At 35.6% G+C, this 17091-nt stretch overlaps 2 protein-coding genes across 6 annotated transcripts; one reads left to right on the forward strand and one right to left on the reverse strand.

Annotated features, from left to right (window-relative positions):
• Positions 1 to 2030: 2030 nt before the first annotated feature.
• Positions 2031 to 4327, forward strand: LOC109190536. 5 transcript variants are annotated; one of them, XR_002055735.1, is made up of 3 exons: positions 2031 to 2317; positions 3535 to 4133; positions 4258 to 4327. XR_002055735.1 is itself a non-coding variant. In XM_019341034.1 (3 exons), the coding sequence occupies exon 2, from the start codon at positions 3565 to 3567 to the stop codon at positions 4075 to 4077; it is 513 nt and encodes a 170-aa protein (XP_019196579.1). In that variant the 5' UTR covers positions 2031 to 2317; positions 3535 to 3564; the 3' UTR covers positions 4078 to 4123; positions 4249 to 4327. The 5 variants fall into 5 exon arrangements, 1 of the variants encoding a protein (XP_019196579.1); XM_019341034.1 differs by having other exon boundaries at positions 3535 to 4123; positions 4249 to 4327; XR_002055737.1 differs by lacking the exon at positions 2031 to 2317 and adding an exon at positions 2824 to 3144.
• On the reverse strand, positions 4258 to 7424 carry LOC109190534 (chloroplastic lipocalin). Its single transcript, XM_019341032.1, has 5 exons — positions 7193 to 7424; positions 5992 to 6115; positions 5510 to 5746; positions 4721 to 5011; positions 4258 to 4624 (listed from the first exon to the last, which is right to left on the reverse strand). The coding sequence occupies exons 1-5, from the start codon at positions 7264 to 7266 to the stop codon at positions 4346 to 4348; spliced, it is 1005 nt and encodes a 334-aa protein (XP_019196577.1). The 5' UTR covers positions 7267 to 7424; the 3' UTR covers positions 4258 to 4345.
• Positions 7425 to 17091: the final 9667 nt, after the last annotated feature.

The raw sequence follows: 17091 nt of genomic DNA on the forward strand, positions 1-17091 counted from the left end.
TTATTTGCTCTTTATTTTCGGGTCCAATGGCTTATTTGGGGATTATTTGAGTTTAATGACTTAATTGATGTTTCTCAAATAATTCAGTAGCCTATTTGTACTTTATGTCTTATCCCTAAAATATTTAATGAAAAAATTGTATTTTTCATCCCTAAGTTATAAGATAATTGTATAATTCATTCCTAATTGTTAGTCGTGCTCACTTTTTACCCCTAAACTATCATTGATGTTGCACTTTTTGTTATTTTATTAACTTTCCGTGCTCATTTCTCGTTTATAAGCTATATTATTAACATTGCAAATTGCGCCCCTAATGTTGCACTTTTCGTCATTTTATTAACTTTTCGTCCCTAAGCTATATTAACGTTGCAAAGTTAGTAAAGGGACGAAAAGTGCAACGCCAATGATAACTTAAGGACGAAAAGTGAGCATGACCAACAATTATGAACGAATTATACAATTATCCTATAATTTAGAGACGAAAAGTGTCATTTTCCCATATTTAATTTAGTATGAGTGACTCCCCTATAAGACTCTAACAGATCTTGATATGTTAGAGGAGTTAGGTTAAAATATAAATATAATACTTATACTGAAAAATGTATAATAATACTAATCAGAAATAAGAAGTTTGTTATTTATAATGAAAATTGTAATACTTTTAAATAAAAATATAATACTTTTAAATTAAAATGTAAAAGTATTACATTTTTCTTTAAAAGTATTATATTTTCTCTTATAATTAACAAACACTTTATTATTGAGTAGTATTATATTTTTTATATTGACCCAACCCATCTCACAAATAAGAATATGTTAGACGATCTTACACATGTTTTTATCATTTAGTAGTATACTACAAATTTGATCAATTTAGTCCATGTATTGTTAAAAACAATAATTAAATAAAATTAACATCATCAATTAAATTGTTAAACATGTTGACATAGTTATTAACACTTATCAATTTGTATTCATGACTTTCAATTGAACCATAAATGATCCCTTAACTATTGATATTTAACAATTTTTATCATTGATTTTTAATTTAATCATAAATGATCTATTGACTATTGATTTTGTTCAAAATTTGATTCTCAAGTAAGTGACTCGACAAAAACTTAAATTATTGTTGAAGCTCTTACAATATGTGGGTTCTCTTCTCTCTCAAGTCTTAATTAGAGATGTTCGTTTCAATTTTTTTTTTTTTGGTTTCCAAATAAGAGCCAATGATTGGTTCATGCGTTTGTGCGGCAATTTGGTGAGATGATGATTGATGAGAAAACAAAGGCAGATCAATCTCCATCAATTATTATTTCCAATCCACCGCCCTTTTTTTTTTTTTTTTTTTTTTTTTTTTTTTTTTTTTTCCCCCTTTTAAAATTTATTGACTTTTTGTTGCACTCATATCATTTTTTTCTTCCCCTATAAGCTGACAACCCGCTTTTCTATTACTCTATCACTCTAAATACTTGTATTAGGTGTTGACTAATGAATGGCACACTTTTATGGATCAAATGTGTTTTTTTTTTTCCTGAGTTTTACTACTTGAAATCGTAACTTATTGATAAAATATACATTTCAAATTATTAAGTGACTGAATCTTCAACAAGAAGGTATAATCCAGGACCAAAAATTAATCTATCAGGAAAAAAAAAAACAGCCCAAAAATAGATGTTTCAATTGATGAGAAATAGTATGGGTTAAATTTTTATCATGAACATTGAAAGTTTGAGTTTGAGTTAAACTTTTTGTGTATAAAACGGTACAATTTGGTGTTAGTACCGAGATTAGATTGACTATTATCTTCTCATAAACTTGTAAGCTATGATGGGTTCACGATATAGTTGGACAAAACTGAAAAACTGAGTTATTAAAAAAAAATCAAAAAAACAACTTACAGATATCAACGTGCCAAAAAAGAGTGCTGCAAATTGGCCCACCAATCCTACTACTGGCAAGGTTCAACACAGGTGTGGAAACGTGGGAATCTGTAAGCATTATAATTATAGTGTAGTAATATATTGATAACCATAACCCTCTTCCTTGGTTGACTGGTAAGAGGAGCCTAAATAACTCCCTTCCCTACTAGAGACGCATAAACAACCTAAAACAAAAAAATTAATAGTTTCTCATGCAAGAATTGATGTAGAATTCTTGAAAGTGATAGAATCCAATATAATAGTAACTGATACCTGCCATTCTTCCAAATTTGCCTCTACTGCTTTCTGGGTTTTGTATGATTTTGGCTCTCTGTTATCACCATAGCTTCTGGGCCTGCCAATCTTTGGAACACCTAAAAGACCCTCCTTTCTTGGTAAATTTCTTATCACAATCTTTTCTATGCTTCTTTCTGAAGCTTCCAAATCATTTTTATATTATTTACCATAATGATGTTTTGCTGTTTAGTCCAGATCTGTGTTTTTGGTTCTGTGGGGTTTTCTAGTGATTTGCCTTTTCTTTTTCTTCCAATCTTGCAAGCCCACAAAAAAGAATATTTCTTTCTTTACCACTTTACCTGCCCCTTGAACATTGTGATTTTGTTTGGGTTTGTGAAAAAAATCATATCTTTTATAAAAAAAATTGTTTTTGAGGGTTGGTGGTTTACCTATACTGTAATGGTGGAAAGTGGAAAATATCTTTTTGGTTTTCATAGTGCATTTTTCTGTTTGATCAGAGCTCCTGTTCTTTCTTTATATATATATAGATATATATTGGTGGGGGCAGCACTAGAATATTTAATCAATATATCACAGTTCATAATTGGGCTTGTTTTAGATGCCGGGCAATTGAAGCATATGTTCCATCTCAACTAAAAGTCTAAGCTGATAGTTATATTGTACATTTATGTTTATATATTATATGCTCAACGCAGTTTACTGCAAGGAGTATCAGATGAATGTGGTGTTTGTTAATCTTTTTTATGCATATATATATATATATAGTTGAGTGTCCCAGAATTCATTCATCTGCTTCAAAATTGAGATTGGTCCTCTCATCCTTCTCCCCTCCAGTTGGAGACTTGGAATCTATTCCTTACTGCTGCAATACTTTTAGGATAATTCATTTTGGAGCAATTCAGAGGCTGAGACACAGACAGTAGTTCAGATTATAGATTTCTTTCGGTTTTTGTGGTTCAAAGGGGTTAATTGTTAATATTTATCTTATTGTCTTTGATTTTTTTGCATCTTTTTTGCCCTCAATTGTCTCCAATTTGGCCCTTCATGGGACCAAGTTTGGTCTGCTTTGTCAAAGGTAGTGATAAAATTTGTAGATTCATGGAAACCATTCTACTTTGTAGATGACTTTTAGAAGCACATGACTTTATGCTACTCGAATTCATTCATGTCCTTATGCCCCAACTATACTTTGTTATCAAAATACTGTGTTTTAGTCATCTCAACTAAAAGGCTAAGCTGATAGTTGGATTGTACATTTATGTTTATATATTACATGCTCGACAGTTTTGCTTTGTGTTGATAATCCTTGAACTCTCGAGTCTCTCTTATGAGATCAGTTCGTCGCTCTCTGCAGGAAGCGACCCCAGAACGTGCGTAGAAAGCCATGGTTCAAACGTTGGAGGCGATCAAGGGTGGTGGAGGGTCCATGAAGGTTGGAACCACAGGTACGATTAGTGTGCTAATGTCGAGAGAATTAGAATCTATGAAGTCTGCTGCTAAGACACCAGCATCATCATCGTGTACAAAGAAGCCTCCTTCGATTTGTTCTTTCGTTGCTGGTGCTGCTACGAGTCCTAAACGAATGAGACCCAAAGCGTCGCCAAATGAAGCCAGCAGCAGCAGCAGCAGAACTAGAAATGGTAAAGGTCATAAAAGCCCAGAAGTTGGGCGCAAAACCAAGAACCACACCAGGAAAGCCCACGAAATTCCTATTCTAGAACCCGAAACTAGTTCTGTGGATGAAGCTCCCGTCACACAGAAATCTGTCAGAAGGGGACTTCGCATAGTGGAAATCATGGACATAAAATGCGGGAGCACTGATAAGCCACAGGCCAGCCCTCTCAAGAATCCGCTTAAGAAGGTTAGCTTCTCAAAGCTATCGGGAAGCCCTGTCTGAACCAGAAGGTAGTTGTATAGTTCAAGTTGTTTTGCCCAAATTCAAGATAAAAGGGGGTGTTAAGAGTCTCAGGATAAAATAAGAGAGAACATATGAGTTTATAAGATCATGAGTTAGACTAGCTAATTGGTTGAATTCAATCTGTTGTTTGGCCCATATGCTCCTGTTTGTAACAGGGAGTAAATATGAATCATGGCTATACATTTTAACATTGAAGAGAAATCGATTACAGAGGGAAGCTTAGTACAAAGAGAAACGATAAAGTTTACTACTTGAAATAAAGCTCAACAAGCTTCTTCAGAGTGTCAAACACACTCGTAAATGGGTTGAATGCAACAGGGGCCTTCAACTCTAGCTCGGGAAATTGGTTGTTTAGAGCTTGTTGCATCCCGGCCATGGACATCATTGCTGAAAGCTGACTATTAGACATTACCTCACAATCCTGTGGAGTATCCTTGATTTTGCTCGGATCATATCCAAAATCCGCTAAGTAAGCTTTGTACTTCTCAATGAACTCGGGTCCTGGATCAGGTGTCCTCGAATAAATCTGACAAAACATGTGTTTATCATTAGCGAATCAAATGTATGGCCATTACACGCACATTTGTGTTAATAAACTTTCTGAATATTATATTTTAGTTACCTGAACAAAGCTCTTGTCTTTAGCTCCTGAAACTATGGCGAAATTGTCATAATCGGTTGCAATCACATCATAAGGCTCCTTGGGGATAAACGGGAGCGTGGGAAACCGGAGATAACACTTTCCCTTTATCATCTCTTGCTTTTCAAGATCAGTCGCGGTTTTTAGTGTCTCGTCCTCAGAAAGGCATTGAACTTTCCCTCTTATCCCAGTAATATAGCCATCAGGTCCACCATGAACACAGAAGGTATCAACTTGTATAGCAGCTGCATTTACATCAAATGTATAAATCCCCTGCAACATTGTACAATGAATATTATGCATTAGCCACATATTGATCTCATCATAAAAAAAAAAAACCAAAATTTAAAGCACAGATGATCTACTTTCTAGTTCTCCACACCCAAAAAACCTTATCTTAACTAGTTGCAATTCTACTTCACCGAGCTACATGTCTGAGTATGCTATCAAAATTAACGAGTCCTATGTTCATGTTTAAGTAATCCATGAAAAAACCCACTGGGCAGCTCAGTTGGTCACAGGGGTGAAGTTTGGGAAGAATGACCATGGATCGAGTCTCACCGATAGTGTGGGAGCAACCTCTCAAAGTGAGGGGGCTCCTTGTGCACAGTAAGCAAAGATATAGCCTCTGTGTTCAGCTGAGTAACCATAATTTACATCATCTGGCTAACTAGCCAGTTTCCCCAAGGAAGTTATAAACGAAAATTCATTAGTTATACAAAACAGAAATTTCCCGTGTATGGTATCATAGTTGCCACCCTTAACATTCACCTGGGTACAGTGGCAATCTTCCTGACCTTGTCCAGCAAACCCGCGTTTAAGTGAAGCTACTTCAAACCATCTTCCAGCATATCTAGTCGGGTCGAAGTTCTTCGCAGTCATACCTCTCATCATCATCAGCATTCCACCATTGTCATCCCCTCCGTCCAAAGGAAGACTTGGCAGGTTGTCTGCAGCACTTGCGAGTTGGCAAATGTTATTCTGATAAGAAAGATCTGCTGCGACCACCTGCCCAAGAGAATCCAGGTTAAGTTTAAGCCTTATTCGACTAATTTGTTATAAGTATATACTTTTTAGATGAATCTGGCTTCGAGTCTCAAATCCATACTTTCTGGTCACATCTGCAAATTAAAACTTACTAAGAAGAGAAAGAAACGAGTTTTAGAAACCAACCATCTGAGAAAGAAATTTGCCGAGTGTGTAGCTCTAAATAAATGAGACGAATGTAACTAGGGAAAAAAAAAAATACTAACCGAGTTAACTTGAGTGAGAAATACTATTGATGCTGCAAGACCTGATACTAGATGTTTAGCCCTAGCCTTACTCGGTGCAGTTTGCTCCAAAGTGCACCTCACAATCATTTTCCCGGAAACTCCTCTGCAGTAGAACAGCACAAGTAGCCGTTATAAACTATCTGAGAATTACTGATTAGTGAATAAGTTCATGGGACATGTAGCGAAAACAACAACAATGAAATCTTATTATGATCAATTTGCACACTTGACATTGTAATCTTTAGAGATATGAGTGCTCTATATCCACTATCCCCACCAAGGACCTTACACCTTTTTTAACTATATCCCGGTGTCCAACAACCAAGTATGTATTTCCATGAAAATGCTGCAACTGTGCCATATATCTGTTTGTATGCTCACATCTTGACCATGAGTAGTAAGCATTGCTCATGTGAAACCAAGGTCTTGGACCTAGATGCTAGAATCAAGTACTTGGGTAAAGTGCCTCGAGATTATATTTTTTTGGATACGTTAGATTTCCCAGCTTACGCTAAACTAATCCTAAGCCCCCAAACCCCTACCCGAGAGTGGCTAGGGGAGGTAAATCGCGAATTGCTCAAGTAGTCTCCCAGTCAGTCCTTGTTGTTGGCTCTGCAAACAAGGATCCATCTCCATACTTCCGCTAACTTGGGGAGCCCAATCTAACACCTCCAAGTAAAATCTTTTTTATTTTATTTTATTTTTTATTAATTTTGGGGTGTACCCGAGGTGGACTCACCAAGTAAAATCATTTTTTGGGTGTACCCAGGGTTTAAGACTGCTCCATACCCAAAGCCAAGGATCGAAAATTGACCTTTGGTTAAGGATGGATGAGTTCCCTTTTCACTCAACCACACTCACCAAGTAAAAGCATGATTTAGCACCGAAGCACTCATAACACAATGAAAAACCAATCCAAACTTCACCTACATTTCTAATTTCTACAACTACAGTTGCTCTTAAAAAACCTCAAAAGAAGCTTGGATTATCAGCAGACTGCAGACCCCCCAAATGGGAACCCATTCATGAATCCTCAAACCTAGAAAATTAATCCCAACCATTCAATCAGGTTTCTTTTTCCAGACACCCAAAATCTGATCTCGATGATATCATACACCATATGCACAGAAGAATTGCCCAAAATGAAAGCAATAAACATAAAAGTAGCAGAAAAAGGTACCTGGGTTTGGATGGATGATGAGAAGGAAGCAGCACTGGGGATGATTGTGCCACAAACAGATTGTGAGACGCCATTTTTGCTCTTCCCAGTCTCCGGGGAAATTTGGGGTTTATATGTGTAAAATTCAGTAGAATGATATAGTGGTATCTTCATCACAGTTCAAGCAAAAGATCTTATTATAGCCATTCCTCTAATATCAACAGGGGAAACTTAAATGACGGTTAACAGTTAATTAACGGTATAGGCTGGCTTTTACCGTTATGTGTCTGTCTGGACTCTAGAAATTGAGAAGAAAGTTGGCACGACGTCGCATTCCTCTGACCCAAACTGTGAAACTGTTACTTTTTCTTTTTCTTTTAAAATATATATGACATATATACAATCCGTGAATCAGATAAGAGTGTATTAAATATTAGGCTAAAGTGTCATCCCGCACCCTCAACCGTATGCGATTCTTCATGCCGCACCCTAAACTTTAATAAGTGCCGATTAGATTCACAAACCAATTTTTTTTTTGTCGCCTAGCATTTTTAGAAGGTTGTCCGGTAAACTTGATGACGTGGAGCCGGTAATATCTGATGTGGATTATTTTTATTTTTTTTTACATTTCCTCATAAAAAGTATCTGATGTGGATTTTTTTTTTTTAACATTTCCTCCTAAAAAACTATTCTTCAGTTCATCCGCCTGGTTTTGCGCTCGGAGAATTGGCTGCCGAAGAGGACGAGAAGGGGATTGGAGAGACGGAAGAGGTAGAGGAATAGCCAGGCGGCGAGAAAGGTGGAGAGGATGAGGGGGGAGAAGGGATTGGCGATGAGAGAGAAGCCGAGAGTAGCATCGAAGGAGGGCACGACGGCGGTGGTTTGAGCAGGGGTGGGTGCTACGACAACGGTGTCGGAGGAGGGCACGGCGGCGGTGGTTTGAGCATTAGAGATCAGGAGAATCGCAAGTGGGTCCTCTCGGGTAAATCGCAAGATTCCGTCTCCGTCGTCGGCCAGAAGATCCTCCCCGACTACACGGCTGGATATACACGGCGGTGGTGGTGAACTGCACGTTCCCGTTTCCCTTCTGCGACGGTGACATCGGCGGCAAGCTCCTGATCCACACCACCACCAACGTCGACGGCGACACTAACCTCAACACAACCGACACCTTCGAGGCCATCATCGAAACACCGGAAGATTTCTCCAATTTCGCAAAATCGTTCCAATTGCACAATTGAATTTGGGGTTTGCAATTCAATCATTCAAATTGCGCAATTCCAATTGCACACTGACACATTAGGGTTTTCAATTGCATAATTGAATTTGTGTATATTAGAGCAAAGTGATGACGGGGCTGCCATCTCTACAAAAGCACACACGTCAATAACATATCAACTCCACATCAGCAACTTATGACCGGAAACTTGAAGGAAACCTTCTAAAAATGCTAGGCGACAAAAAAAAATTGGTTTGTGAATCTAATCAGCACTTATTAAAGTTGAGGGTGCGGCATGAAGAATCGCATATGGTTGAGGGTGCGGGATGACACTTTAGCCTAAATATTATTTTCTTCAATAGCATTATACTTTTTGGGGTGTTCAGGTTTCGAGAACTAATTCTCTTTCTAAATTGTAGATACCTTTTTAGGTGAGACAGTTTGGCTAGAGATTTAAAATTGTTTCATCTTTTTATTTGATATTATACATAATTTGCTTATTTGATGATTTAATTACACACTTTTTATGTTCAGTAATCGCACAAAAGTGATATGTTGAGTGACCAATTTGGATGAGGAAAATTACTCAAATATTGGCACAAGAAAATTACTCAAATATTTGTATTAATTAATTAGTATAATGAATATAATTTGTATATTTAAGAATTAAATTAAAATTTTAAATTTTATAAAATAATATTAAAGCAAACAAAATTAATCAAATTTTATAATTGTGACAAATTTTTTTCTTCCACCAATAAAATCATAGATTATCTTATATTTTAATCCCATCCTTTTCTTAAATCTTAATCCAAGGTGAATTAGGGTAAATCAGAGTATATATATAATCATAGCTTATCTTATATTTTAATCGAAGAAATCGATCATAATCCAAGGTGAATTGGGGTAAATCAGAGTATATATATAATCATAGCTTATCTTATATTTTAATCCATCCTCTTCTTAAATCCTAATCCAAGGTGAATTAGGGTAAATAAGAGTATATATATACGTAGCTAGTAACCGCTGTTTCTATACTTGTTTCTTTAATTTCATCACAAACTAACCATGGATTCTCGTGAAGGAGAAGAAGCACTGGCATTTGTCAGAACATTGAAGCAAAACTTTCCAAATTTCGAATCTCTTGCAGAAGCGTTGAAGGATTTCAGGGAAGGAAACACAGAAACCGCCGCTCTAGTTTCCAAGGTCTCCCACCTTCTACGCGGCCGCCGTGACTTGATCGCCGGATTCAACAACTTCTTGCCGGAGAATCACAAGCTGCCGCTCCCCAGCGCCGACGTTCTTCCCACCACGCCCCAGTTACCGTTGAAGAGACGAAGGTATGTTCAAAACGAGGCCGTCGAATTCGTGAATAAAGTTCGGAAAATTTCTAAAGACGATGGAGTTTACGCGTCGTTTCTCCGAGCCGTTACCGACTTCGACGCCCACCGAGACATCCTCCGAGTGGACAAAGAAATCTCGGCTCTCTTCAAAGACAACCCCGAGTTGTACATCGCCTTCACCTGGTTCACCGCCGACGATAACTGTCGAAACCACGATGTTCGAGTATCGTCGTCCCCGAGAAAGCTGACGGAATTGGATAAATGCGAAGACAAAATGTTCGAGAGCGACATGGATTTCCATTCCCTGGAATCAACCAAGATGGCCACAGAGAAATTGCTGAAAGAAACGCCGGAAAATGGGATCAAGCTCGAAGATTACTACTCTGCTATGAACCTGAGGTGCATAAAAAAGGTGTACCTTGAAGAAGAATATGGAGATGAAATGATAGAACTTCTGCAAACAAAACAACAGGATGCGGCCTCCATTTTACTGCGCCGGCTGAATCAAAAGCTTCAAGTGGCGGGGGAATGGCGAGAGCAGTGCATACAAACACTGAGAAGAGAACGCAATCAACAATAATTGTATATTATATTCCACAAAATGCCATACATTGTACTAATTTTTCTGCTTTTACTGAGTAATGAACCTCTTGCTAGGTTATGTAATCCCTGGAATTCCTGCAATAGGAATCATGAGAACATGTGTGGAATGACCCAATGAGGATGATAGCAGAAAGGAAGTCTAATAAAAAAAAAATAATTTGTTCAGTTTAATCTCTCTCTTGGCCTATAAAAATGTTGCAGGTTGGAAAAATATGCATATTGATTGCTATATGATGATAGCAGAATTGAAGCATGTGTTCCATCTCAGTTAAAAGTTCGAGCCACGTTACTTGAACTCGAGCTCGAGAAAATGGCGAACCGAACTTGAGCTTCATTTTTCGAGCTCGAGCTCCCTTGTTAGTAATCGAGCTCGGCTCGGTTTGTTTGCACCCCTAGTAATGAGTAGTTAATATTCAATTTAGTGCTGGAATATAATGATTTTTCTGGATTTAATTCTAAATGACTTTTTATGTTTAATTAGATTCTCGACTTTGATGTTTTACTAATTGAGTCCTATGTTAAAATGAATTGTTAATTGACCAATTTGACATTAGTTTCTATATATTATAGGCACAAGTGTCAAAGAGGTCCATCTACTACTTCGAAGTGCTCAATTTCCACCATCAACTAAAATATAATGTAATTAGACACATTTACCTCTAAAGAGTCTGACTTGGCCCGGTCACTGATTATGTGGCAATGATGACATGGCAATTAAATAACAAAATTAACCAAACCCAATAATGACATGGCAATTAAATAACAAAATTAACAAAACCCTTTTTTTTTTTTTTTTAATTCTTGAATTCTGAGAAGTCAGACATTCCTAATCAGTGAGATCACTTCAACATAATTATTCGAACCCCCATCCTAAATAATTCGAAACCGACGACAGTTATGTTATTTAATTCGAATGCCTCAATTAGCTAGGTAATTCGAAAGCGTCGTTGTAGTTTATGTGTTCGAAGACGTCAAAGTGCAGCAGATTTTCGAAGGCGTCGAAGTGCAGCAGGTTTTCAAAGGTGTCAAAGTGCAGAACAGGAGATGTGCGAACTGGAGATTATGATGGACTAGGGTTCTGGTGGAGATTAGGAAGTAATTAAATTTCACATCATCATCATTTTTATTTAAATAAAATTACATGTCAGCAGTGTGGATGGGCAACCTGGAGGTAACCTGCAAAAAATGTTAATCGACAAATTTTTAGAAGTGTGTCTAATTACATTATATTTTAGTTGATGGGGGCAATTGAGCACTTCGAGGTAGTAGATGGGCCTATTTGACACTTGTGCCTATATTAAATTATGGGGTAATTTGGTTGATCGGTTGACTTTGTTGTCACATTTCAAGTTTAACTCGCAATATGAACAACCTAATTAAATAGTGTCATTTTAATTACAAAAAATGTCACCGCCCCGACTTTACGCGTTCGATGTTTAAACTTTGGACGCAAAATGTTAGATTTTTTTGATCATTTTTGTACTAGTGCGTTATGCTATAGATAACATATGTTAATTTATTTCTTTGTGCTCCTTTATTAACTTAGATCACAACGTGAAATTACCTTATGCACACTTTTGAGTTCCCTCCTCGCCCAAAGTATATATATTATATTATATTTTTCTCATTTTACACATGGTTGCAGTAGGCGCTTGGCGTTAGTCAGGCGCTTGGGCAGCGCCTAGGCGAGCGTAAAAAAAATAGTGGCAGACTTGCAGTTTGACAATTTTAATGATATGTTTTCAACATTCAATCAAATAAGACATCCAAATAAATGAAATTATGATAATTCATAAGTCATAACATCATAACAATATAAAAAAAAAATGAAAATACTCAAATACTTTCAATCATCCAAAAATTCAAAGTATCAAACTAGTCTACGACGGATGACTGGATCATACAAAATCGGTCAAAATTGAACTAAATCAACCGACTCGACCGATTTCGCTACCTAGGCGACCGGCCAATTTTTAAACGCATAACAGTGAAAGCGGAACGACCTAGGGACACCTAGGTGCCACCTAGGCTGATTTTTACAACCTTGATTTTACATATCTAAGTTGGATGATGAACTCAAATATTGGAGCAAGAAAATTACTCAAATATTTATATTCATTAATTAGTATAATGAATAGAATTTGTATATTTAAGAATTAAATTAAATTTTATTAAATACAAAGTTTTACATTTTATAAATTAATAGTAAAGCAAATAAACTAATCAAATTTTATAATTGTCACAATTTTTTTTTTTGTTTTTGTCTTTCACCAATAAAATCAAAGCTTGTAATGAATTCTTGAATCCTAATCCAAGTTGAATTAGGATAAACCAGAAATGGCAATGAATTCCTGAATCCTGATTCAAGGTGAATTTGGGAAGTGAACTGACGCCGTAATTATAAGAGTTATATATATATATATATATATATATATATATATATATATATATATATATATATATATAGGGACGCACTCAGGTGCGATAAGTGCCCAGGAAGGAAATGCGAACGAATCAGCGCGTGACACGTGTCCAGATCTAATAACTTAAAAAAAAACGTGGTGGCATTTTCGTAAATAATTGAACATCGAAGTGCAAGTAAAATCTCTTATAAGTGCACCTATTTTCACTTATAAGTGCATGTAATTTTGCCTTGTTAGCATTCACTTTCCGCAACCATTCATGCACCTGGGTGTGCTTATAACTATATGTGCAACTATTTATAACTATAGGTGCAACTACTTATAACTATATGTGCACCTACTTTCACCTATAAGTGCATGTAATTTTGTCTTGTTAACATTCATTGATCTGAGTTCAGCGGGTAGTAATACTCCTAAAAACCACTCGCAAACATTCATACAGCTAGATGCAACTACTTATACCTATGTGTGCAACTATTTAGAACTATAGGTGCAACTACTTAGAACTATAAGTGCAACTAAGTATTGATGCTCAGTGTAAATTTTTACTTGCACCTATAATACATTTTACATGCACTTGTAATACATTTTACTTGCACTTCGATGTTCAATTATTTACGAAAATGCCACCGCATTTTTTTAAAAAATCAGTGTTTCTCATCCATTAGATCTGGACACGTGGACGAACAGAATCCATTCCTATTTCGCGCCTGGGCGAGCCGTTCGCACCCGAGTGCAACGCTCATTGATCATCTAACAACGAACGAATAAGACGAATGCACACGGTTCACATTTTAAGAATGGAGGGCACCGAAAAATTATATATATATATATATATATATAGAGGATTATATTCAAATACAAACAGTGCGGATTCATTAGGATCGTTGGATTTTGGGATTGGATGTCCATGATTTAATTAATTATTTTTGGTAGTTTTTAATTATACGGTAAAGTGTTTTATTTTAAGGGGGCATTTTTGGATTTTTCCTTTTGGGTTAATCAGTTTAATTGTAGTGGAGTTACAATAATCAGTCCAAATTCGCGACTTTCTCGATCTCTCTCTCGCGTTTCCGTGTAGCTGCCAGAGCTATCTCCCACGCCGTCGATCTCCTTCTCCATCAGCAGTCGGACGATGGCCGGGTATTTTTTTTATATACCCCGGACGATCTCCGGTCGACGGGTGCGAATTCATTCAGTAGCAGTTCGTCTGGATAGTGACGGCGATTTTCTTTAGCAATTTCCGGCGCAACAACAGAATTTGGTTCGACGACAGCCTTGACTCCAAGCATTAATTTCGTCTCCAAGCATTTGAGTTCAGTGAGCGGCGCAACAACATTCTGGTTTCCTCCTTTTGTTTATCTGTTAAGGATTTAATTCAATTCTTTTATTCCAATATAGTGGGTTGAATTGCTAATGAGTAATGATGAAATACATTGTTTATTAATGTCTGTTCGGCTTTAGCAATATATTTATGATTTTTTTCTTCTTTAATTCACATGCACTGTGTTTTATTGTTAGTAAGAATTCATCAATTTCAATTCCAATTTGTTCCTTGAGAACGTAGTACTACGGTGGAACGCACCTAAATTCAATTCCAATTTTCTTAATTACAGAGCTTAATCACTTGCTAATGCTTAAATGCACAACTAATTATCCTGCTTAATGTTAATTATCTTGCTTAATGATTTGCTAATATTCATGTTCTTGGGATTTTCGAATTAATCGTTATTGTTAAATTTATATATTCTGTGCTTGCACACAGTTTGATCTCAAAGTGCACACATCTATTTATTTACTAATTGTATAAGCTAATGGTGGACTAACGTGGCTAGTGCACACCGTAATGTAGTTGTGTGCACACATGTATTTATGCATTAAGGGTATAGGCTAGTAGTGAACAAGTCACTTGCGCCAAATTTATGCAAGTAGGGTTACACCCGCGTACTCTCATGCGGTCGCAATACATCTATTTGTGCACAATTGGTTGTCTATTTATTAGTAACGAATTTATACTATTAATTACCACATGTGTATTAAAATATCATTGTCTACTTTAGGGTTGGTCTTCTGTGTGTTTGCCCAAATGCACACTATTATAATTCCGAGTGCACAGCCCTTCACTACTAAATAAATTCCGCACGTGTTAGTAAATGGATAGATGTATGCACGTTGGCCCCAAACTGTGAGCATGATCACATATGTACTTTTTTTAACACTACCTAGACCACTATTCCCTAGTACGTCGAGTAAAATAAATACATGTGTGCACATTTGCGTTAATCTGTGTGCATGCACAACTAAATAAATTTCAACCACGGCTAATAACTCAATAAATTTTACTCAAGTGACTAGCTCACCATTAGCTTGTGGCCTTAATTAATCAAAGCACGTGCACGTACTTGCGTTAAATTGTGTGCATGGTTAACTAAAGAAATTGCAACCGTGGTCGTTATCTAAAAAAAGTTCACAACAGTCGCTAGTTCACTATTAGTGAGTAGGCGTAGTAAATGAATCGATGTGCGCACCTTGTGGTTAAACCGTGTGCATGGAAAATAAAATAAATTTCAAACACGGTTAATTACTACATAAATTTCACATATGTGACTAGTTTGTTGTTAGCGAATACACTTAGTAAATAACAATAGTTGTGCACATTTGCGTTAACTGTGTGCATGCGCCACTAAGAAAATTTCGCCCATAGATAATATGTATGTAAATTTCTTAAGATTGGCTTGTTCACTACTGTCGTCCTATAAGATTAGTAACTAAATATATGTGTACATAGTAGTAATTATTTGGCAATTAACGCACACACATAGTAGTAATAAAGGTCTCATTTATTTGGCCACCAAATTCATCAGTACTAAGTGCAAGAAACTGCGTGATACATCTATGCACACAGGTTTACAAAGGCGTGCACTTACCGTCGAACAGCCTATTTCGTCATTTGTTCAACCATCCCATCTACAACTGTTAGTACCAAACCTTTCATTTTAATTTCACGCACACAGTTTTTAGCTACCATGCACTCTCAAGTGAATTGAAAATTAACCTGAATTCTAAATTGATTTAATTTAATTCAACTAATTTAATTGTTGTAAGATGTACCTGTTCGCACAGTTTTAATCCACGCACAGAGTTTTTTGTATTAAACTTCCTTAATTATAGCATATTATACTAATTAGAATTCCTTCATTATTTACGTGTTGTGGGTGCATTTACAGTATTGCCCTTTCAAGCATTAATAAGCAATCCGTGTCTCACAAGTAAGACTCCATCTAATCCATTCATCTTATCACCTCTTATGGCTAGATTTTGTCCGCATATTTGTATTTTAAGGGGGTTTGCATGTGAATGCAACCCTAATATATATATATATATATATATATATATATATATATATATATATATATGTATGTATATAATGTCTAATTAAAGTAATCGTCACATCAGCTGAGATGGATTAAACATGTCGTTTTTTGTTTAACATGATTTTACATTGTTCATTTTTTTTGAAGGAATTATGTGGGGGATGCAACACAATTTAAATTGCTCATAAATCCAATTACAATTTATTTGAATTGATTGACGTAATTATAATTTTGTATGTAGTTTAATGACCTATTTAATTCTCATTCTCAAAATAGATATATAAAATTGTTTCCAAAATTTTCACATAATAACCATGAATGGTTAACGGTTTGATTTTTTTACCATTTTGACATAACATATAATAAATGCTACCATTCTTTATATTCATGCCTATTCGTTAATTAAATGGGTGAAGATAAAGAAATTTTGAGGTAGGAGTATTCATGTACTTGAAAACTTTTAGATTGAAAGAGACTCACATCATCTTTTATATATATATATATATATATATATATATATATATATATATATATATATCTTAGGTCACAAAATAATATATCGCTTATCAATTCATAAATTTTATTGTAAATTAATTCTATAAAATCGTGTCATACAATAAAAACATAAGATATCCACATTATTTCAATTATTTGAATTGAAACAAATTAGAATTCTCAATTCTCTACAACGTAACGTCTAAACGATAAAATATATTCAAAAATAAGAGCATCGAAATGATTGTTTTGTCTAACTAACATTATTTTTTGTTTTCACTAATGTTGATTAGTTTTGTTACATAAATCAAAATGTTTTCTCTAAAATTGTAGTCATCTTTTTTTATGTTACAATAAAGTTCATTTATTCATTACTTATTATGAATTAGTCAATTTCATCTAACATTAAAAAATATTTATTAATAACCTGGAAGGTGTTGTTGAGTGAAATGGACTCATCCAT

This window comes from Ipomoea nil, unplaced genomic scaffold, assembly GCF_001879475.1.
Source record: "Ipomoea nil cultivar Tokyo-kokei standard unplaced genomic scaffold, Asagao_1.1 scaffold1576, whole genome shotgun sequence".
In the NCBI taxonomy this organism is placed as follows: domain Eukaryota; kingdom Viridiplantae; phylum Streptophyta; class Magnoliopsida; order Solanales; family Convolvulaceae; genus Ipomoea; species Ipomoea nil.